The sequence below is a fragment of the Myxocyprinus asiaticus genome, chromosome 48 (genome assembly GCF_019703515.2).
Source record: "Myxocyprinus asiaticus isolate MX2 ecotype Aquarium Trade chromosome 48, UBuf_Myxa_2, whole genome shotgun sequence".
Classification (NCBI taxonomy): domain Eukaryota; kingdom Metazoa; phylum Chordata; class Actinopteri; order Cypriniformes; family Catostomidae; genus Myxocyprinus; species Myxocyprinus asiaticus.
In genome coordinates, this window is record NC_059391.1 from 10951125 (window position 1) to 10976591 (window position 25467).

Below are 25467 nucleotides of genomic sequence, written 5' to 3' on the forward strand. Positions count from 1 at the left end.
CGCGAACTCGTCTCTCTTTGCGCTCGTGTGATATCCGAGCGGGGAGCCCATGCCAAAGTCCACGTGCAGGTCTTGGAGGGGGCGTGGCTTTACGTCAGCGCTGATCACATGCAGCAGGCGTGCTGTTTATATTACCGCCTCAGGGGAGGAGAACCCGCAACTGGCATCACAGTAACACACCAAACGAAATTTTTAATTGATATGGGTCCCTCAAGTTTGGCATTGTTTAGTGTTAAAACACGTCCATAACACGCAGTTATAAAAGTTTTCTTTCCCTGAAGGCGAAGTGTTCTGAGGCTGTGATGTTCAACTACTGAAGTCTGTCAGAAGTCAGACCAACTTAATCTATTGAGAGAAATGCGGCGCGCTCTCAAGGGTTACAGTGTGTTTATTTCAGTCAATGTACAAGCTAAATTTGTGACATTAAAAGCAAGATGCCATGGACACAACAAGGACTCAAACTTGAACTTAAAAGATGGGGAAAAAAAGGTCTAAATACAATAATTTCATACATTATAAAAGTTGTATTTGGATTATTTGATCATTTATTTTCATTAAATGTCTGTAAATGTCAATAAATACCTGCAAACTTTATTACAAACAAGTACAATTACAATTTTAGGCATATTTGTTATTTATTTTATTATTTATTTATAAAATGCCCACTCATTGATGTGCATGTCAAACGTTATTATTTCAGTTCTCATGCATATTGTATACTGTATAGTTAGAAGGACAGGCCTATAATAGACAGCAGTCATGTCTCATTCTATATAAAGTTTAAATCTTACAATAAGTTAAGAGTCAGATGATGTAATGGATGCTCATTGTGGTTATCCTTGTTGAATAATTACAGTGTGTGTGTGTGTGTGTGTGTGTGTGTGTGTGTGTGTATATATATATATATATATATATATATATATATATATATACATATATACACACACACACACTGGCGGCTAAAAGTTTGGAATAATGTACAGATTTTGCTGTTTCAAAAGGAAATTGGTACTTTAATTTACCAAAGTGGCATTTAACTGATCACAAAGTATAGTCAGGACATTACTGATTAAAAAACAGCACCATCACTATTTGAAAAAAGCCATTTTCGATCAAATCTAGACATGCCCCATTTCCAGCAGCCATCACTCCAACACCTTATCCTTGAGTAATCATGCTAAATTGCTAAAATTGGACAACAGATAATTAGAAAAGAGTGTTATGGATCTTAACCCCATTGAGCTTTTGTGGGATCAGCTATACTGTAAGGTGCGTGAGAAGTGCCCGACAAGACAGCCACATCTATGGCAAGTGCTACAGGAAGTGTGGGGTGAAATGTCACCTGAGTATCTGGACAAACTGACAGTGAGAATGCCAAAGATCTGCAAAGCTGTTATTGCTGCACGTGGAGCATTTTTTTGATGAGAACATTTTGAAGTAGTTTAAGAAGTTCTGACATTTTTTTTTTTCACATTTTAATCGTAAATGTTCACGTTATTAATGTCCTGACTATACATTGTGATCAGTTGAATGTCACTGTGTAATATTTAACATATAAGACTTGAGTGTGTAAGTGTTAATGCGATAGGACCCAGTCAACACACAGACACAGACACACACACACACACAAACGCACGCACGCACGCACGCACACACACATCCATTCATCGGCTATTGACAGTCTTTCCCTGTTCAGCTGTTTGACTGGAGCTCTCTCTAGCGCTGCCAGTGGACAATCAAACACACACACCCACCTCTGTCTACACTCGCCTTTTCAACATTCCTTACTTCTGCTAGAAAAACACATTGCAGCACCAAATCTCTCAGCTCTGAATCTCATCGCGGCGCATCGTGATACACCAGCAATAGCTCCAAAAAGAAATCTTAAAAATACAACATGGAGTCCTCTCCAGATCCAGCGAGCGACCCGGGCAACGGCGTCTCAGAGTCGGTTACCCCGGTCAGGGAAACCCCGGTAAACCTGGAGACTCTCCGCAAAGCTGAACACCAAGCCCCGGTGCGCAGGCAGAGCTGCTCCAGTACCAACAGAGGTGAGAGACAGAATCGATTCGTCATTGATTCTCTGTAATATTTATGCGCAAAACTTCAAAGTGAATTCATTTCGGAATCAACTTCAATGGCGCGCCGTGCGTAAAATGATTCCAAATGCATGTTCATAGAAATGCGCGCTAGAAATAAGTATATACATTTTTATTTTTTTATTTTTTGTATTAAAAGTATCTAAATTTGCACAGTTTAGAGTTACTGTTTCCTCTGTTTATATTGTTTGCACGACTGAAATATTCTACCATTATTGTTGGATATGTGACAGGACTGTCACTGAAAATTAAATATCAACAATTAATACATTTATTAAAGAATCGAATATTTACTACATGAATGTTCGGTTCTGGTTAAAATAATGGTGTGAAATAAGTAATATATGAAAAGCGCAGTGATTTTACTGATGCCACGCTGATGTCTTATTAAGCCAAACTTGAGTGAACTGTTTGAATGTGACAGTGGCAGCTATTTACGACACGCGCAAATCTTTCCTTTTTCTTTTTCTTTTTTTTTATGGATTTATGTTTATTTTTAAAGCAGAATATATTTACATTTAATTTATTAGTTGTCAGCATGCCTTTACTTGCCAATTGCGCGCGTTTGACGCCTGGTATGAGGCATAGAATGACTTATTTGCGCATAGATAATACATTTTAAAGGGGATTTGTACTCTCGCGAATGCTAAACAATGATTTTATATTTAATCTTAATGTAAAAATATGTCTAACCAGGAGTTGTCGGTGTTTTACAGTAGAGACAGTAGGCTGTTTAGCCACTCCCCCTTCACTGTCTCCATTCAACTCCGCTCATCAAAGTTCCAAGTGGAAAATATATCAGCGATTATTCACGAGACCTTAAAAGTGTTGACCAAGTGATTTTTAGCGACATAAAGTTACATTGTGATTCTGTTCTCTTTGTTATTATGTGTTAAGACAGTGGGGTATATTTAGAGGCTGATCTGTTGAATGTGGAATGTAAGCTGGTTATGTAACAAGTTTTGCCATAAACAGAGAGGAGCGCGTGAGAGAGGAGGGAAAATCGTTCGATATCTCCTCAGCGTTTGGCGCGAACTCGAGAGCTTTTCGAACGCAACGTGGACCTTGAATGTTACACTTTATCTCAGTCTTTGGCCAAGGACTTTGTTTCACTTTTCTTGTATGGTGCTTTCCCTGCACTGTGCAGTTATGTAATAGAAGTCAGTGGAGGCAGGTATAGGAAGGCACTTGCCGGAAGTTATTAAGGCATGTCTAAGCCACATTTATTTCTTTATTTTTTAAAAAGGAGATTGACTTTGAGACACTCCTAACCTGCTGACCCATATTAACCCCCACCCTTTACAGTAAAGGACTGAAGTGCATCTGGAAGGGAAAGGCAAAAGAAAGAACGCCTTAGTCCTGTTACGTAACCTTGTGTGAATGGGCGATGTGACTAAACAAAGAGTTTAGTGGGACTGTTGTCCTGCAGTGTTTGAAATTCACTCTGGTTTTGTAAGACTTGTGCAACAAACACACCGACTAAGTCAAAAGTGACTGTGGCGCTCTCTCAAGAGTGAAAAGAAAGGCTGAAATTATTATTTTGGTACTTAGGAGTTAATGCACATAATGCACAGAGTAATAGTTCTTTCTACTGAAGACAGGCCCAATGCGATTTTAGATTTACCATAAGCTATTTTGTAAAAAACGATTGCTTACATGTGTGAAAACGGTTTTGAGAAACATCAATGCTTGCTTATTTACCATACAGTATGTCTTATGGTGTCCCTGGATTAAAATTAATTATTTGTTTGGACAAGGTAAGTATCAGTATCACACAGAAGTACAAGTCTTAACCAGCCGAGACTATTAATCATATTTTGGCTGCTGAAGCCCTTTTAAAACTGTGGTCTTGTCAGATCTCCATAATTACGCACAGTAGGATACCACAGTCAAACTGATTTATTATTAGTTAACCACAAGCAGTTTGTGGTTTTGCTTGTGGTATTTGCAGTGAGTTTATTTTACACTTTCATTGCATTGGCTGTGATTGTGGGTGTCGGAGGCAATCTCTGCGCAGGGATGAATTAACCACTTTGCAGCGGATTGCCGAAATGAAGCCAACCGCATTACTTTGATCTTAAGTGAAAAGGGAATATGATGGAGGCTTTTTGAAGATTTAGGGTGACCAGTTAAAGTTATGAAGACAATTACTAGATCTCTGTTTCATTTAATTGAAAAATGTCTTTTGCACATTTTATTCAAGATTTTGAATCCAAGTCATTGGGTCTTACAAGTTCAGCAAGAGTCAAACCAAATAACTCTATTACTGTTCCTGCCAGGAAAAGTATATAATTTATAGGCAAATATATAAGTATTTAATACATGCATGCAATGAAAGGCTTGAGGAACTTGGTTTTAGGGTCAGATCCACATCCATATTTTGTTTTAGAAATGTACTCGGATCGGAAATATACTTTGGGTTGCAGGTTAGATGGTACCTTTCCATCTGTTATACTAGACGTTTATGTAGTGTAAGTGTCATTTGACCTTGATGTCATCTAATAGACTCTTTTTATACAAATATTGCTTGCAAGTTGAAACCTTTGAGACAGACACCTTAAAGGAAGTCTGGTTGTGATTCTCTTTCAGTAACACTTTTTTTTGTCTGTTTTATGTTTGCCTGTATTTTATTAATTATAAATGTTACTGTTATTAATACAATAGAAATGTTCCAAAATATGAGCCATACAGCGTACTTCATACTTAAAGGAATTAAGTAATTCTATGTGGTCTTATTTTGAAAAGAAAAACAAAATATTCTGGGTTTATTGCAAATCTAAAATGATTTAATACAAAGTCATAAACAATCAGTCAATGTACCTTGTTTCTTTGTTTTTGTTTTTGATATTAAACATCTGAAACATTCTCCAAATTATAGTTCACATCCAGGCACTGCATTTAAGTTTGTCCACAGAAACCAAAATCTGGATGTTTAGATTTTTAGTAAGAAATACAGTTTCATTTTTAATTTTTTACACAATGTCCTTTTGACCACACCAATTCTGACTTTTTATATTCCTTTATTTTTTTGCTTGCTTGCTTTTATTTGCACCTTTGAAAACATTTAGTAAGTCAAACATCAGATTTGACCTTCTAGAAACTTGAAAAGCCAGGCTGAGGAGTGGCACTTGATATTTTAACCTCGAGCGCTGACACTTGACATCTTATTTCAGAGGGGCTCTTGACGGATAACAGAAGGTCAGACAAGCAGACACACAAATACTTAAATCATTTAGAGAGGCCATTATTATTGACATGTTGAACTTTCCAATACTGAAAGAGGAAGTGTGGAAAAGCAATCAAAATTAGCCTAATGGTTTGGCGATAGCGGTTCAAGTTTGTGTTTAATATCTTTAGAGCTTTGGATCTTCTTCTCCACAAACTCTCTCCCATAACACCAATAGGAAGTGCCATTTGCAACCCATTTTAATTTCATAATATAATGTTTTTCTAAGTGAAACGATATTCAGTGAGTTCACAAAAAAAGAAGATACCATATGTAAAAAACAAAAAAAAAACAAAAAAAAAACAAAAACAAACAAACAAACAAAATAAACCCCCCCACTGTAAATCAACTTGCTACCAGTGAAACCATGCAAATTCAGCAATTTTTCCAGGTGCATGCTGGAAACACTAGCTTCAAAAAGTTAAGTAAATTTACTTATTTTTATTTACCTGTGAAATGTACTTAAATTAGTAAATTAAGATGACAAGGTTTTCTACTTTAGGATGAATACATGATGGCACAAAACAAAGAATCATAAAATAATTTACTTTCAAGCAAGAGCATTAATTTTTGAATTGAGTACAACTGTAGGATTGACTTAATATTGAAGTTCACGCTTTAATTTATTCAATGTAGAAAGTACTTCTGCTATATTTACTTCTCCACCAAACATTTTTTTTTCAGTGTATGACAGGTGGTTAGAGGAGATTTGTTAAAAAATAACAGGTTTTGGTGATGCCAGTTGAAATCAGGGCTGGTTGATTGTGGTCTTTGGTGGGGCACTTGGATGTTTAAGGTGGACAATGTTGATTGATTCACTGTCAGTCAGGGCGGGCCCATCAGAAGTTTCTTGGGGGACTTGAGGTAAATCCAGATGTTTTAAGAAAGTAAATACAGTCTATTTTGATTTGAAGTTGACAAGTTGTTTTGAATCTGTGGATGCAACTCTTTTCCATCCAAGTTCATTTTGACCACATCTGTTAAAATTAATAATAAAATAATAGGGGGGCCTGAGTAGCTCAGCGAGTAAAGACACTGACTACCACCCCTGGAGACTACCACCCCTGGAGTCGTGAGTTTGAATCCAGGGCATGCTGAGAGACTCCAGCCAGGTCTCCTAAGCAACCAAATTGGCCCGGTTGCTAGGGACGTTAGAGTCACATGGGGTAACCTCCTTGTGGTCGCTATAATGTGTGGTTCTCACTCTCGGTGGGGCGCGTGGTGAGTTGTATGTGGATGCCGCGGAGAATAGCGTGAAGCCTCCACGCGCTATATCTCTGCGGTAACGCACTCAACAAGCCACGTGATAAGATGCAAGGATTGACGGTCTCAGATGCGGAGGCAACTGAGATTCGTCCTCTGCCACCCAGATTGAGGCGAGTTACTACGCCATCACGAGGACTTATAGCGCATTGGGAATTGGGCATTCCAAACTGGGGAGAAAAAGGGGAGAAAAAAAAATGATAATAATAAAAATAAAAAACAGTATAAAAATACTGTAAAAGTAGTCCATGTAACTGGTGTGCTATGTACCAAGTGTTATGAAATAATATGATAGCTTTGTGTGAGGAACAGATTGAAATTTAAGTCAGTTTCAAAATGCCTTTTCTTAATCTGAAAATGGATACAAATTACATTTTACAGCTTCAGCAGAGGGGAAGATTTTCAGTGAATTATGATGCAAATATCTCACGTTCCTCACACAAAGCTGTCTTATACTTTCAGAAGACTTGGTATAAAGCACACAAATTGTATAAATGGCTTAATGCTGCTTTTATGGCATTGTTTTTGGAGCTTGACAGATGTGTTCACTTTGAACGTTGTTAAATGGAAAAGATCTGCATGACAATTCTTCAAAAAACCTCCTTTTGTGTTCCACAAAACAAAATTCCAGTATACAGGTTTGGAACGACAAGAAGTAAGCGAGTAAATTATTGTTGAAGTAACTCCATCTCAAAGTCTGTTTCCAACCCCTCAGTGGTGGTGTCGATTGCACTCCTTAATTACATGTGTGTGCTCAAATCACATAACAAGGGCTTTACATCAATCAAGCCTGAGTAGATTTGCAGTGTCATGAGCTTGCTTTAATGGCCTCCTTCCTGTTAACTCTCAGGCACGGCTGCTGCTGGAGTAGACTTGGGCTTGTTCGTGTTGCGAATGCACATGTGCAGAGCAGCGCCTTAACTTAATTTTCCATTATTGGAATGACTGTGGGGTCTGCCATCTGTGAAGGACTAGTCTATAATTACTTATTAGTTGGCATGGCATACAACAATATTTTGCTTGCTCCCAGCCTCGGTGTCAGAGTGTGATGGTGAAATCTGTCACCTGGCGCGTGCTGATTGACTCCCTCCAGCATGGGGGATATTTTAGCGGCTGAACGAGCCAAGCTGAGCTCTTTTGATTCAAACCCTGCAATTAGCCCAACAGATATTGTTCATTGACACTGGTATTTAATGTCACACTGCCCAACGAGCTCAAGCTTAGCATGTACTGTTTCACTTGCAGTGAAATCACATAACTTGCTAAATTATATCACCCTGCCTGGTTTTTAACAAGATTGCTTATGTCTGGCTGGGCATGGATATGCAGTTACATGCTGATTTTAATGGACCAGACACCTCTTAATGGTAGTCTGGCCATGGCATTTGTTTTTATTGGCTAGCCAGCGTGGTGCTGCTGAAAACCCCAGCTTGGTACGGGCTGCAGCCACTGGCCTCAGTCTGTGGACTCTTAACATTACAGCCAGTGCTATTTTACTCCAAGGACTCTGGGCAGGAGTGGCGGCATATGTTTACCCAGTGATGACAGAAGACGGATGGGGCATAGATGAGTGGAGGCCTCTAAACAAGTTTTCTTAACAAAAAAGTCCACTCGAAGCCCTGAGTTATTGTAGCTTTATCTGACAGCCATGCTTTCAGGAGCCTGTGACATTCTCAAAGAGCATGGGTTTGGATTTTCCTGTGCTTTCAACAAGCTCATAGGGGAAGTCGCTCTTTTGTGCTTATCTAGAAGCAGTCGCCTTCCTAAACCTTGGTCTGTACTATAGGAAAAAAATAAAGTTGTATCTTGTAAAAAGGTGGACGGGTCACATTTCACTCCAAAAAATGACAAAACAACAAAACAAAACAAAAAAACAAAGAGGAAAAAGGAAATTAAGCCTATTTTTAAGACTAGTAAGATACGTTGTAACATTATTTTCATGACTATTAAGCATATTTTCTCCCAATATTCTCATTATTGTAATGCGGCCAGACATTTTTTTTTGTAATTCCCATGGTTCTCAATGGTGATTTGCATTAGATTCTTATTACTGTAATACAGTAATTGTTTAATTGATTTTATTTTTTACTGTTTTTATTAAATAGATTATAAAATCAGCATTTCAACCAGCAGTAAAAATACATAATTTCTTATCATTTCAGTTATAAAAATTGAAAATGTTTTTGCAGTAGAATGAATTGAAATTAAATAAAAATGTAATTCTAACTTTGCATTACAGTAATGAGTAATGCTTACTGTATTCCAAAAAAATACAATAAAAAGAAATGTGAAAATAATATGAAATGAAAATGAGTTTTATGCATTACGGTAATGATAATGTTTTTGTTTTTTTGCAAAAAAATAAATAAAATGAAATTATTTCTCGGTTATGATAACGATTTTTATGCTAAAAAATAATGAAATTAGAGTTTTTGCATTATAGTAATGAAATGTAATTTTTGCAACACCATAATAATAAAAAAAAAAATGATTTAAAAAAAAAAATGTATTAATAAGAATGGAGGAAGGGAAATTCATTGTACTGTAATGTCAAAATGTGAAAAATCTTTAAGTTCCAAAAGGCAACAATTATGCAAAAAAATTTTTTTTCATTTCTACCTTTTTGATTTTGAGGTGAAATAAGACTCTGATATTTCTTAAGGTTTCTTCAGATTCATATGGAAGACTGGTCTCAAATCAGCTGAAAAGACTGACTTGTCCAAGTTGTGCTCTAATGCCAGCCAGAAGCCAGGCCAAAATCCTGGTGAGAAAACCCAAAATGAGGATCACTGTGGGCAGACTTCCTCCTGACATAATGATGGCTTCCCCTCCTTCTTGTTTTTGATTATCAGAGGTGTGATGTATCACACCATGTTATGGTTTAAGATGGGTGTTAGAACCATGTATTTGCTCAAAGATTAAAGCTGTGTCAGTAATGTACTGTATTGTGTGTGTAATATACCAAAAACACAGCTCTTTCATCCAAACAGAAGGCAAATTCCCACTAAGTGCTGTACTGGTTTAAACGACTGATTGCTGATGTAGTTATATGAGATAAACAGGGCAGAACAACATGTTTTAGATGGGAACAATCAATGTCTCTAAGAAGCCATGAAATGGATCTCAACATTTTCACATAAAATTGTTGTTGTATAACAAAAACTCAAAGTCCACGCTGGTCTGTTGTGTCACACATTACAAAATTACCTTTGGAGTAGAGATATTGTAAATGTATAGATATCATGATTCATGACATACTTTCACTTGTGGTGTCATGTGCAAATGAAAAGCATGACGTTTAATCGTGCTACAGTCGTACACTTAAAATGCTAAGTTGAAAGCTGATATAAAGTATGTACTTGAGTGTGTGCAACAATTACGAAAATGTTTTCTTCTTTTGTCCTGCATGTACACTTTAGTAGATTAAAGCCCATGTACCCAACTAACAATTTTTGGTTCCCAGAACATTCTGGGAACATTAGTTTAAACTTGAACATTAGAAATTGGGTAGCTCATAATTAAAACACTAGCAGAATACATTTCTTTGTAAATTGTTCATAAAATGTTTTATTTACTAAGAAATCATGTTTCGTAAATTAGTCTCAACAATTGTTTTATGGACGAAAATGACATAATCAGATCATCTGTGCTAAGCCATTTTTCAAATCATACCATCTGACAACACATCAAATTGAAAAGAATTTGCACCTTGATTTTGTTGTCTCGTTTAATTTACTTTTTAGCAATAGCTCGAAGACTTTTTAGTTTTTAGTTTTGCATGTAGCAGCAATATTCATGTAATTGTACTTGAAAAGTTCTTCAGGAAACTAGGTCTTAAAGTTTTGAAGTTCCTCATCATCTACATAAATTCTATCAAGTCCATCAAATAAATTTCCCTTCAGTGCAAAATCATTAGGTTTAAGCTACCTTGGGTAGAAGTTTACTAGAAGTAAGAACTGTGTCCCACATCTACTATATTGATAATTCATGGATTATTAATGTTGTGGCATCCAAATTAGACAAAGTTGAGCCTCTTTGAACTAAATTTGAAAGTTTTGCTCTGGTGGGAGAGCTTATTTTGAGTTCAAGCCACCGGTGGCCAAACTGTGGCTGGCAGATCGACCCCCAGCTGGTGACAAGCACCAGATTTTGATGCAACATCTCCAGCGGCTGGGGACATCTCAGATCTACGTCCCATTTACAGAAGTTCATATCTGAGATAGACATTTTAAATAGTAATGAGTTAATGTACTCCAAATGCATTGTGGGAAAGCTTTAAAGAGGTCTAAATTTACTGTTATGACCTAACTAGGCCTGTGGTGTAATGGGGGCTGTGATGCTCCAGTGGGGCCTCGCAGGAGACGTAGGGGATGACCAAGGTTGACAGATCTGTCTGTGGAATTTCCATAGGCCCTAACAAGTCATGATGATAGCAAGCGTAAAGTGCCAATTAGTGCAAGCAAAAACTGTTGAAAGCTCAAACATCCAGATTAAAGTTTGAAGAAGACCGTTGAGCTCACCCAAAATGGTACATAGAGTATTGCATTGTGAAATTTTATCCATTTGTATTGTTCAACAAGTGCTAGTTGTTGTAGAGTGCGAACCTAGCAATTTAGACCTTGAGTGTGGCACATTTTAAAATAGGCATTGGCAGTGCTGTAAAACATGTAATGCCAAACGTTTCAAGGGGGATGGTGGTGTCTATATATTTTTGAAAAACCTACAGTATTTTCTACAAAAAAATTAAAAACTTAAAAATATAATGTGGTCTAAACATAGAGTAAAAGGTATTATAATACTTTCTTTGCACCTTGAATATATGAGAGGATAAACAACTTAATCATTAATTTCAAAAAAGTTTTGAAACTCATTTTCTAGGTAAAAAATATTTTTTATAAATATCATGAATTTTTTTGTAAAAAATTTCAGGACGTTTTCTCAGTTACACCACATGACCAGAACAAAATGTGACTTTTCATAAAAATGTCAAAAATAAAATATGTTTTTTAAAAACTTCACACTGTCTTGAGGATCTCAAGGTGTCTGCTCTGTTTTATGGTTTTTATGAATTGTTAATCATATTTTAAAACACGTTTCACTGCTAATTTTTTTTAAGAAATAACAATAAAAGATAGTCATGCCAACATTTATTATTTCAAGAATTTAAGCTTTTAATTAGACTTTATTTATTTATTTACTGTTTCTGTACACCACATGACATTTTTTTTTACTTATCAATATGACTTCAATTTCAAAAATTTTAAATATGCTCATTATAGAAGAGGTGTATTCAAGTAAATGTTTAGTGTGAATTGCATTTTTAGTTTAATAGATCTGAACAAAAAACAAAAAATGAGCGTCACGTCATTGACCCTTATTACACCTGACCATAATATGCACCTGTTACCCTCTGTTATTGTATTTTATGATTCATTTTGTGAATATAATCCATCTTATGATCATGAAAGAAACAGACATGCATTTTTTCTACTCCAATAACCGAACAAGTCATGGAAGTTTGGGCTGTGAAGGATGCTTAAACAGTGGTGCAAAAAGTTGTTCTACACACAAAAGCATTTCAAGAGCAAAACCCTGAAAATTGTTTGAGTTAAAAACATGTACATATTGTAACCATACCCTTGTCATAGCAATATCTTACCTTCTGTTCTCTTCTTTTTAAAGAAAGAAAAAAGATTTCCTCTAACTGTTCTCTTGGCCATTTTTGCAAGTCCATGAAACTTTTGAACACTTGCATTACCTTCAGTGGCGTGGCGTAAGTTTCATGTGAACAATAGGGTTAGGAATGTAAAGTCAACCCATCATCGCTAAACTCCGACATACCATTTTGCCGGTTTTTTCAGAAAACTGGCGCCTTTTCGCAGTGAGAATTTACACACTCGAGGTTGCCAGGTGCACAACTAAAGAATCACACTGGCAGAATATTTCCAAACTGTGCCAGTGTACAGATCTGGTTGGGGGATTTCACTTCTTAAAATCTGGCAACCCCAAACATGTCGAAATCTAATTCTGATCGGCTAGTTGCCAATATTTAAAGTCTGTTATTTATCAAACATAGAGAATTAAATATTTAACTCGAATGATTAGTTCTAAGTAATACATGACACAATTGATCTAAAGGGGATGGTAAAGGGTGATGGTGGCTTTATCCCAGATGGATCAAATCAATTATTTATTTTATTTTATTTTTTCCAAAAAAGCGACATTTTAAAAAGACTAGTAACTTTTGTAGTCTAACAGAGGTCAATTTTTTAAGAGCATTTAAATGTACTGACTCAGAAATAAATCACAATAATGAAGTAAAATGCTTTACAAACACTGATTCGTATTGACGTTAAGGGTGCTTTCACACTTGGTTTGATTGCTTGGACCAAACCCGAGTTTGTTTCCTCCCCCCTCCCCCTGCCCCCGCTGGTCTCTGTTCACATGATATTTTTGGGGTCTGAACCGCGGTCCGATTACATCATCAACATGAGTACAAATGGCAGCTGTTTACCACTGTAACTAGGCAACAACTCAAGAAGACATCAGCTTCGCTGTGTTATTGAAGTATTCATCTCTTTGGATTTACCATCTAAACTTTACATGCACAAAATGAGAGTTATGTTTGTCTGCCACAGATGCATTGAATGTGCAATGATGTGAAGAATATTACCATTTGTCTGACACGAGCCCGCAGATGCGTTGCAAGAGATGTGAAGACTGTGAGCTGCTCTCTGTAGGTCATTTATTTGGACACAAGCTGGTTTGAGAAATTCATGAAACCATAATAACTGTGATCGGGAGCCTGCAAAAATGCTAATTATATGTCATCAATAAGGGTTCACTTCCGTGATTTGCTACAAATGCATTCATAATAGCAGCGAACCGCACCGGAGTTCACATGAACCGCACCCCAGACCACCTTTTCAAATGGACTCAGGTGCGGATTGCGGGTGCACACCCGAGTTCGGAAAACAGCGTTCACACCACCCAAACGAACCGAACTTTGATATTATTCGAACTCGGGTGCGCACCAAAAGTGCTAGTGTGAAAGCACCCTTAGTGTTTTTCCACTCTGAAAAGTTAGACATTGCCATTTGGCCTACAACTTTAAAGTCCTTTGTCAGAAATGCGAATTCTCGGGGCTAATGCTATTGAAACTCTATGGACCTTATTCACAGAATCACACTAAAAAGTCATTACCCTTACTTAATTGAATTATAGAAAGTTTTAACAAGCAATTCAATGTTTTTCATTCAGATTAAGTCAGTTTCATTGAGCCAGTGGAATTTAATTGGATTATTAGGTCAAATGAATGTACTATAACTTAATTTTATTAAGTTTGTGAGAGAGTGCAAGGAAAGTGAAACTGTTGCACTGTCAATTTAATAGCGACTGCTTATAGAGCTAAGCAGCACTCGAATCAAGGATCACTTGAAATTGAAAGTCCACCCTCAACATAAGCACAAGCGTCATTTTTCAAAACAAGGGTAACCCTCAAAGCTCCAGCATAACAGATACTGTTTTTAAATACCAATATAATAGAACATTAAACATTAACAATTATCCTCCTATTCTCATCTTTCTCAAAAATGCATTAAAAAACCCACTTATTTTCAAAACTTGTTCTCCCTATCCAGTCCCACGCAAAGCATGCTGGGAAATGTATATCCCCTGCCCAGTTCTGTCAATGCTACATTAACACCACAAAAAGTATTAATGTAGTCCTAACTCAACTGGATTAAGTAAACTTCCATTTTACAAATTTAAATGGATAGAACACAATGAATTCAAGTTGTGAGAAAATGTTCTAGAATTGTGATGCTTTAGTTCATTTTAATTAAGTAAATTAAACAAGCAACAAAAATTATTTCTTTGAGTGTAGAGCCGTATTTAATTTTTAATGGAAATGACAACAAGGCTGTGAGGGACAGCCTTACAGTCTCTTTAATGGGTTGGACTGTTGTTTACAAGTGTTTTGGATCGTTCCGCTGATGAAACATTGAAAAAAAAAAAAAAAATTATTTCCTAAAAGTTTTAGTCACAAACAAAACACTCAGAAAAACAGAAAACATGAGTTGTGGAGAATTCGATGTGGGAACTTTATACAGCTTTACACAGTGCATTGAAAAGACTGTAAGTCCATCCATCCCAGCTCCTCACAGGTCTATAGTTTAGTACTTTTAGTTTGTTTCTCTCATTGTTTCCAAGTTTAGGGTTTTGGCTCGTCTTAGCATAACAGAAATTGTTCCCTTCTTAAAGCGTGAATGGAATTCTGCATTAGCCTGAAAGTAATTGCTTTTGTTTCCATTTGTTTTACTCTTTTGTAATGGATGCGACAGTTGTGTAATGTTGTCTGCTTTTCATCTTAAAATGTTCCCTTGCAAGACATGTTTACCATGCTCATAAAAGCAAGTATGGAGACACAGGAGGAACATGAGAAAGCAGGCCATTTCCTGAGAATTTTTTTGCCCCTTGACTTTCCAATTTATTGTGTATTTGTCTGTGTGAATTCCGAGCCATTGAAGTCACAAAGTCTGGCTTGTAATTCACGGATATTAGTAGTTGAAATACTTTTAGGAAGTTGACATGTCCTGTAGTGTGAGATGCTATTCTCTAACTTGAGCAACATTTTAAAACACATTTTGCTAACACTTACTTACTTGAGAAAGTACATGGAATTTGTTCTTCAGTTCATTTATTACACCACTGGACCATAAAAGGTGATTAAAATGGTGAAAATCATGACCAGGATGTGCTACACTTTCCCTTATACATTCATTTACATTTTACCCCCAAATTTTTGATGTTGATTAAAAAAGTCAATGAACATGTTATGCATTAACTATCCATCTGTCTGCCTTAATTTTTTACAACGCTATCTCTTTGTCCCGTGGAATAAGCAAACATCTATTCTTCACTCTCTCGTATCAAATTGAATTTTTTGATCTTATAGCCCCGGACGTGTTTCAGGCATGTCATTTTCATTTATTCAGTCATTTCGATGTATAATTGATTTGGACTTATTGTAACACAGGTTTAGATGACTATGTTAAGTGGCTGCTCATCCTTCTTCCATTAAAACAACTCCGATCCCCCAATCAAACTAAAATCGGCTGATCAAAAGATAAGCCGTGTTTTGAATTAGTGTCACTCAGTGCACTTGATTATTCATATATGATTAAGAAGTAGCGCCTAATCTAGTAAATAGAGTGAAAAAAGACAGAAATTCTGTTCCTTCAGGTACGGCAGGCTCTTAATCAAATTATCCTCACATCCGGGCATGTCGTATTCTTCAAACACCCCCGGTGACTTTTCAATGCAGATTATAATCAGCTCCTATTTTCAGTCTTTGATTAAAATCGTGCAGGCTTGGACAGACTTTGTTCTTCCTGTGAAGATTCAGCCAGCTAATTATTAATATCTAAGACCCATTCTCTATTTTTTTTTTTTTTTTTTTTTTCACAATTACAGTGAACTAGTAGACCAGAGTGGTTAAACAATGCCCATAACTATTAATCATGTTGAGTCACATTGGATGTGAATCCATTAGTTAATTCTTATTTAAATGTCTTACATTGGTTGGGAGGGGACAAGGTTTCGCCGAGGACTCGTTTTTTCCTTTGTTTGACCTTCAACTCAACTCTCTCAGGCAGTGATTTTGTGTGCGGTTTTACCATTGTCCATACAGTTATATTAAATTATGTTAAAAAGGCATGGGCACTTTTATCTGTTCAGTATGACTAAGAATATTAAAAACAAATCAGTAGTCTATATCTATTCCAGTAAAATCCTACCATTATCCTTCTAGTTATGTAAAAAATGATTAAAATGTATGTGCACTTTTATTCCTTTAGCTGTTCTATATTGCTAAAAATTGGGGTCACAATACCAAAATGTAAGTGGTCGATACAAATACAACTATCCCTTTAAAGTAAACAATGCTTGTCTTTCTGATATCTAACACTGCAGTTTCAAGTATTCAAATAAACATTCAGAAATTGCCAAAAAATAAAAAAATAATACTAATCAAATGTTTTATTTGGTAATGTAGTATATGAATTGAATCTGTACATTGTGCTACCAATACAGTAGAAAGACTAGTATCGATGATGCATTATTATTATTTTAGTATAATAAGAATCCATATTTTACAACCCATTCAGATGGACTGCTCAATGTTGGACGATGTTCTTAATACCCTTTAATATGATGCCTATTAGCGAAAATATTATAAGGAATTAAGCATTGTTTGCATTCATCCAAGTCATTCATTTTATATTGAAACAAATAATGTATTAGTTAAATGAGAGGCTGTTGCTATGAACCGGGACTAAGCGCCATCATTCCACCCTGATTGCGTTCGGCCTCAAAGTCATTACGATTTACAAAGGCCATGAAAACTTTCGATATTTAACTTGACAGAGTCTTTTTGATGTCATAAACAGAAGATGAGATCACTCTTTTATATAATGAATAGTTCATCTCAACTTGTGGATTGATGACCACGGAAAGGAATTGATGGAGATGTGATGGAAAGTCGTTCCCAACGGATTCTGGCAGTGATGAAGAACCGGGCTCTCCCGCTGTCGTTCGCTGGCTGCACCAATCACGTCCCTCCATCTTCAGGCCAAAGTTTATCTGCCTTATCGATCAGTGTTTTACCACTTTATTTTCCTGATGTAGCACTGGGATGCAATAATTAACCCCATGTCAGGTTATTAAAACCCTATTTTTACGTGACAGACAGAAATAGACATACAGAAATAGGAAGATGGAAGCCATCAGTTAATGTTCATTGATTTTGAAATGTGAAATTATTCCATCCCGAGACCCCATTATAATTGCTGCATTAATTTCATATTAAAAGATTGAAGTTTTTGCCACATGGCTGGCAGACGTATAGTAATTGATTACATTTTAACAAAGAAAAAGTAAGAATACAATGGTGCCCCTGTGTGTTTGAGGAAATTGTTTTCTGCAAACAGTCCTTCTTATTAAACAGTCCTTATTTGGGGGTGTGGGTTGGTAAAGCTTACATATATTACATTGGTCTGAGTGTGAAATTTGACTACGCTTGATTTGAATCTACTCACAACACAGGTCACTTGCTGAATTTGTCTATCAGATAATCTGCTTTTCCCTGACTCCTTTGATCATTGGAACTTTGTTACTCAATTATGATTTCCTCATACCTTTTTTTTCATTAAAGGAATGAAAGAAAAAAGACAAGCCTTCTTAAGTCATATTAGGGCTGGGCGATATGACAATATATATATCATGGCATCTGCGAATTTAATCTGAAAACTGTGTCGCACGACGATCTAATCACTCGTAATACTAGCAATCTTTTTTACCACCTCAAAATGAAAACCAAAAGATGAACTCCGCAATAATTCGGTCATTTATTTATTTTGCAAGATGTGATTTTATTTGATATTTATTTTCTTCAAGAAGTGTTTATTTTCATTGTATTTTATTTATTTTATTTTTTTACTTATGTTTTATTTAAATTATCACATTGCTTTGTTGTGAATGAAATTCACAACAAAGCAATTTTTTTGCTTTGTTGTGAAGATCGTAAGTTTCTTGAGGAAAGTTTATAGTAATAATACTGGTCAACAACATTTCAAACTGAAATGTGGCATACTGTGATTTTTGAAAAGTTGAATTTTTATTTATTATTTATTTACTGACTTTGACATTGTTTTGTCTTTTCCAAATAAAGAGGAAGTAGTTTTCATTTATAAAGTGTTTAATTCACTGACTGGAGTTCCAAAAATAGGCATTACAATAAGGTTATTTAATATATAAATCCATTTTTATTGATTTTACAGAAAACTTTTACTATATCGTGATATAAATCGTTATCTTGATATAAAATTACTCATATTGTGAAATAAGATTTTGGCCATATCGGCCATCCGTAAGTCATATGTAGAGTTGCGATCCGACAACCGGTTCTTATTTAGAATCAATTCCATTTTTTTAAAACTACCGTAAATGAATGATTTAATAACTTCCGGTTTTGTTAATGGTTCTTGAATGTGTTCTTCCACCGGTGTGGATGCAACACACCATTCTATAATACTCTGACAGTAAATGGGTCTCCACCCTTGTATTTTTACGCAGATTTTGGGATAGTAAATAAAAATGCTAGATGGAATCAACAAGATGCGAAAAAAAAAACATTAAAAACGTACATGCTCGCTTGAGGTGGAACATTTTTAATTCTCTAGGAAGACATGCACATAAACTATGAAAGAAAAACTTTTGAACAAATTTCCCTAGAAATTACGATTTTGTTCATGGGGTTGAAATGCTGATTTATTTGCAATAGTTTTTTTTTTATATTCCGATTTTGCATATAAATTAAATTGGTAACTTGGATGAAAGCATGACTTGTTTTTCCTGTGCTGTCATTCTGCACGGCAACACCGCGACTAAATTAGCAATGCAAAATATACAACACAGAGTGACCAGTATAGACTGATTCCTTTACAAATGATTCATATGAACAGGCTCTTTTTAATCTACAGTGCGAAACATAATGTGCGACCAGTGTAGCCTGACGAATGACTCTTGTGAGCTGGTTTCATAAAATCTACAGCGCAAAATATATAGCACGACCAGTGTGAACTGGTTCTTTTGAATCTACAGTGCAAACTACAGTCATTCAATTTGTCATGTACAGCCCGAAATTAACCAAAAATTGTTACTGTGTTATGTGTACTTAAAGGTTGTGAAACCTAAATAAGAGCAATTACCAGATGGTTGTTGATAGGACAATGTGTAGATAAAGATACACATCGTAAGTTTTGTTGTAATTTGTGGAATTTAAAAAAAATAAACAAAGGAATAAAATATATTTATTAAAAAGTCTGTTTAAACACCATGCAAAAGAATCTGTTCAGTTAAAATATGAAAAGATCTCAAAATTTGGCTGCTGAGGGCAGTTAATTCTATAAAAAAAAAAAAATATTTCTAAACTATTAAAAGAGTAGTAAATTAGGCTGGAATCGTTAAATTCCTTGGGTTGGGTTTCCCATCTTTGACCCCACTTTCTGATATTTTAACAGCTCACCACTACGTCACTGAGTGAATAAGCCGAATATTGAAAAATGTTTGACTTTTCACATTTGTGCGATTGAAATTACACATCTCTGTTGAGACACTTTCGGAAAAGGGTATCATTGAAATTATGATGTGCCAGACTATTTATTGGATATATCTGGCATTTGAATCAGCGGGAGTACATTTACAACGTGCTACTCGGCAAGTTTTTTCCCCATGACAGTGATTGACCCATCGCAGTGGTGTTAACACTGTCTGTGGCAGTTTGCCTGAGCTGGACCAAGGTGAATGACAATCTGTAATTTTAATTGATAGAGTGAATTCCCATTATATTTCAGTTTGCATTTGGGGTCTTCAGGAGGAGGCTGTGAAGGGGAGGTTTGTTAATTGCTAGCTGGACTAGAATCTCTGCTTTGGACTTCTCTCTTACCAGGATAGAAGCCACTGTATCTTCTCAAGAGCCACTTCATCTCTGTCAAGGCCAGGTGGAAATTTGCGGCACAGCTCTAATTGGACAAAGTGCCTTTCAAACTCCCAGCCATCACTCACAAGTCGGATTAACGGAGCCAGCGAGGTGTCAGTATAGGTTCCCGCTCAGTCCCGCTCACTCTCGCCCTCTTAGTGGCCTGAGGCCTAATGTTCAGCACCGTATGCTCTATCACTCAGCAGCATAAGAGAAAAACAAATAGAAAAGAACACCTCCGTGAACAAAAACACGCTGTGCAGTTGTTTCCACAAGAGATACATTACTTCAGTCTGTCAAGATGACTGAATTACTTGTCGTTCGCACACACTGGAACACATTTACTCCGACTTCAATAAAGCTAATGAGTCATGAATGCAGCATGTAAATGATTCTCTGCATGACCAGACGCTAGTCATGCTTGGCACGGATTATCTAGTTTTATGTGGCATACTTATCTGGCACAGTCTTTGATATCCCACTGTTATCTTGCATACACAGAGCACACTTATTTTGATATTATTTTGACAAAATTGTTGGGTTTCTAGTTTGTGACAACTGTATTGATGAATTAGATGGTGTAAGGCAGTTAGTAGGAGACATCAACTGTAGATATTCTCGGTTTAAGCCACTGATACGCATGTAAAAAATCAGGTAGGGCTAGGGGATATAGCTAAAAATTATATTTTTTATTTTATTTTTTGTATTAATATAGTGTAGATCTAGATATTTATGTATTTGCTCTAAAATGTGTTAAAAGAGTAATTTTTTCAGTTTCTGTTAAGCAGATGAGGATTAGAATGTGAAATGTGTAAATGTGTAATAAACTAAAATAGATTATAGTAAAAACCCCACTTTTGGTATTTAATTATTATAATTTTTTTGTGCACTAATTGTTGTATAACAATATTTACCTACATATTCTTTTTCAAAAACATTATAATATATGAAAAATGCCATGCATAGAAATTTTTGAGTAATGACAAATAAATTGTTGAATCAGAGTTTAAATTGATACAGTGAAACATAACTTTTGGAAATGGAAATATGAATCTGTTTCAACTGATTTATGGAACTGAATCAAACTTACCAACTCTATTCCTGTTTTGGCTACTGACGTTAAAAGTAACAGTTGCTATTAAAACACCTCATTCTCAAAACTATCATGCTCGCTTGTTGTAAATCTAAGATGTGGTATTTGAAAATATATAATAAAATTAAAATAAAAAGTGCATTATAATCATCACATTACTCGCAACATTGCTTGGTTTTATGTCAGCATAAAATACAGGCTAGTGAATATCGCTCAGCCCTTAGTGAAGGTTAGATGAGGAAATCTAAAAATGTCAATTACTCCATTTGCAATGCACCCTCTGTTAAACCTCCTTTGATAATAATTAAATACGATGGCACATTTATGCCTTCTATTACAAGCTTTACCACCAAATCATTCTGCAGAGACAGCTCAGGCAAGAAACCAACATTCGGCGTAACAAAGAACTGACAAATAAGTATAGTCTGAGTACAAAAGCTGGCAGCTGGGATGCGATCCCTAAGTATGTACTTGAGGCTGGAGATTTGATCTTATGTGGGAGAGGCAGTGGACAGAGATTGATGGTGGTGTCCTAAAACAGACAGATAACACCTGATTTAGGCCTAAAGGCAGGGGGCCTAGTACAGAGCCTTGCGGTACACACTTGACTATAGGTGAGCGATAGCCTCCACCCCCCAAAACACTCCATGTAAATTCATGGTACACATTAAAGGATTATTCCCAGGGAGATTGTGCCAACATAGCCTACAGCATTGTACATTTCCTGATCCAAGCATCAGCCACACCTGGGAGAAAACCCACATGTACAGATGCAGTCATTTGTAACAGAACTGCAAAGTGCATTAGTGGAATGTGTGCACATACACATATGGACTCACACAGATATACAGACAGACACATATATTTTTTCCTTTTTTTTTTTTTTTAGAAATGTGAAGGGTGCTTACCCATGCAAAAATCGCTGCTACAATACTAGGGTGTTGTGAATGGTTGCCTGGGCATTTGCTGTCCGGTTGCTTTAGTGTTAGGGATCTAAACAAACCTCTAACCCTAAGTATGAGCTAAACTGTAGTAATGCTTTTGCCTGCCTTATCACGGCTATTCTAGATAACTACAATAAGATAACTACAACATCTCTGTAAAATAAAAGAGCTGCAGATATTCCAAGACTCAGCTGTCTTAGTCTTTTATAATTCAAGTATAAACTATCACCACATTTACAACTAAATTTGACATAGTTTTGAAAGCGAAATGTCAAATTTGAATAGCTTTGATGCACACGACAGTGGACGCGGTATGTGAAGTATTAATCTGCTTGAAGTAACTCCCCTAAACATTTTTCTTCCTCTGTTATTTCTTCCTTTCATTGAAAACCACAGCTGCTTTTTTGAAACATCTGAGCAGGCCAGCGGAATGTGGAAATAGCTCTGTGTTGAAACCAGTGTGTGGAAAGTGTGTGTGTGCACCTGAGGCACTGCTCCGGTTATCTCTCAGCGGTGTAATCTTCATACTTTAATGATACACCAGCTTGACCTCCCCGCAGGATCCACTGTTGTTTTCTCTGACCCTTTGCTGAACGCTCTTGGAAAGGTTCCTTGAGAACCACTCGATTGTCTTTTTGCCACAAATGGCTTGTTACTCCATTGTACATGATAAGGTTCTTTTGTATGTCAGTGTGTTTTGCTTTGAGGAAAAACCTTAAGAACATATTTTTAGTAAGCATTCACACTAGAGTTTTTGGAGCAGAACGAGTCATCAGAGTTCAGTTTGTTTGGCTGTGTAGAAGCTGTTTTCCGAAACCAGGTCTGCTTAAATTTGCAGTGCGGTTCACCTGGGCGCTGGGACGGTTCTTTATTTGTGTGAAAGCAATCCAGCTTTTGATGATGTAAATCCCAATCTGCTATTCAATTTTCAACTTTGAATTTTACTGTGCCCAAAGGGCAATTACTTGCTCCACAGTGGCACAAAACATAACATACAATATAAACATTGTGAAACATGCTATTGATGACGTATAATAGGAATGTTTTAGTGTGTTTCCCATTGCTGCTTGCCTTCACCAAAATTCCTTCTCTTGTAATGGCAGGGGTTTTTTTGACATTGAAAATTTTTCGGCGCTCGCTCACGCGAAATTTGGGGCCGCCGAAACAAATTCAATGATATTTATCTTGCTTCTGGTGCTTCATAATGCTGCAATGACGCCAGTTGAGGTAAAAAAAAATAGAAGAAAAAAAAAGGAGCCGATACAAGAGCGTAGTTGAAGGCAAGCTTATATATATACAGTACTGTGCAAAAGTCTGAGGCACATAAGATGTTTCACAAAAGCATTTGTCTTAAGATGGTTATTTATATCTTCAGCTTTAGTGTGTCAATAGGAAATATAAATGTTAGACTCCCAAACATTACTTTTGGAAATAGAAAAGATTAGAATAGAAGAACAGGGAGCCCTGCAACAGATGTCATGGCCCCCACAGAGCTCCCCACTGAACATCATGTCAGTCTGAGATTACAAGAAGAGACAGAAGCAATTGAGACAGCCTAAATAGATAGAAGAACTGTGGCGAATTCTCCAATAAGCTTGGAACATCCTATCTGCCAACAACCAAGAAAAACTTTGTCCTGGTGTACCTAGGATAATTGGTGTTGTTTTAAAGGCAAAGGTTGTCACACCGAATATTGATTTAGCTTTTTTATGTTTACAGGACTTTGTATGACATTAAGTGATAAATGAAAACTATTTATGTCATTATTTTTGAGGACATCCTCACTATGCAACATTTTTCACAAGTGCCTAAAACCTTTGCACAGTACTGTGTGTGTGTGTGTGTGTGTATATATATATATATATATGTGTGTGTATATGTATATATATATATATATATATATATATATATATATATATATATATATATATATATATATATATATATATATATATATAATTTGTAATGATTACTGCCCAGGTTAACAGTTCAGATATGCATTTGATTTAGGATTTGGTTGCTTTTGTAATTTAGTTGGATTCTATATAATACCTACTGAAAAATAAATGATTATTAATTTGCAAATTTTTCTTCGTGTTTTTTCAAGTACTGTCATACAACCAATTTTGTGTTACAGTAATACTGCCTATTTCCTGTATGCCTAAAGCACTTTGAACCCCATTTAGTACTTTAAAAATAAAACATATTATTAGTAGTAGTAGTATGAAACACACTGTAAACCCACTGTTGCACTGCACTTAAGCAAATAAATACATGAACAAACAGTCGTAATGATGCATATAAGTGCTTGAATCCGTTTGGTGAATTTGTGAGTTTGACAATAAGCACAAACATAACATTAGCCTACCTATAAACCTAATGAGTCATTACAAATTATGTAAAACGGTATTTTATCTGGGGATCTATAAATTTATTATCCAGTATAGTATATTAATTATACTGTATTTTCAGTTACATTCGTTTCCACAAATTCTGTTGGATGATGCTCACGGATATGGTGCTAGATCCCTAGTTGGGGGTGGGACTATTTGTTTGTTTGATTAACAGATTATGGGTGTATTCTCAAAGCTTTTTGAAAACAATGTTTATTTTTGCAGTTCTGTTTGGTGGCACTACTTCAACTTTACAAGCAATTTGTCAACAAGGCAACTTGCGACTAGTTGATTTTGAAAAAAATTAGTTTGGCTCATCCCTAAACATTTTCTTACAAACTGCATGACAAGACAAAATAGACACACAATGCATTGTATGCTTACAGTAGCTGAAAAATGCACCATAGCCTGACACCCTCAGCACATACAGTTGATTGCCTGAGCCGCAGCGCACGTGTGGGGCAGATGGCACAGAGCTGCTGTATAATAGATCTCAATATTAACTCAAAATCCTGCTGGGCGTGTTGGTGGATGACGCTCAGTGGAGTAAGGGAGAAGCGTTGACCTTCTGTCCTGTCATTTAGCCCCTCACGCCCCCCTGCGCTGCACTCAAATTACTTTGTTTTACCCAATTAAAGGAGATGGCTGAGCATGGCGAGCACGGCCATTTTTTGCTCAGTGACACGTGCCTCGCTCTCTCCTGGACGCGTGCAACATTAGTGTTCTGTCATCGGGAGATGTGAAGGTAGATGGCTGCGGGAAGTCTTCCGTACATCCTGAGATTGATGCGGTGAAAGAGGGTGACGCCTTGACTGCCATCTTACTGAAACTAGCATTAAAACTCACAGCTAGCTGTCAGCGCTAAGTATGAGACTGCAGTATTGTTGGGGAAGCTTTTGAGAGAGTAGATTT

At 36.3% G+C, this 25467-nt stretch overlaps 1 protein-coding gene across 1 annotated transcript in view; it reads left to right on the forward strand.

Moving 5' to 3' along the window:
• The first annotated feature begins 1796 nt into the window (after positions 1 to 1796).
• LOC127437416 (nuclear receptor ROR-alpha A-like) overlaps positions 1797 to 25467 on the forward strand; it is a 447320-nt gene continuing 423649 nt past the window's right edge. The window contains exon 1 of the mRNA XM_051692304.1: positions 1797 to 2051. Within this exon, the coding sequence (XP_051548264.1) occupies positions 1898 to 2051 (154 nt within the window). The 5' untranslated portion in view covers positions 1797 to 1897. The remainder of the gene's footprint in view (positions 2052 to 25467) is intronic.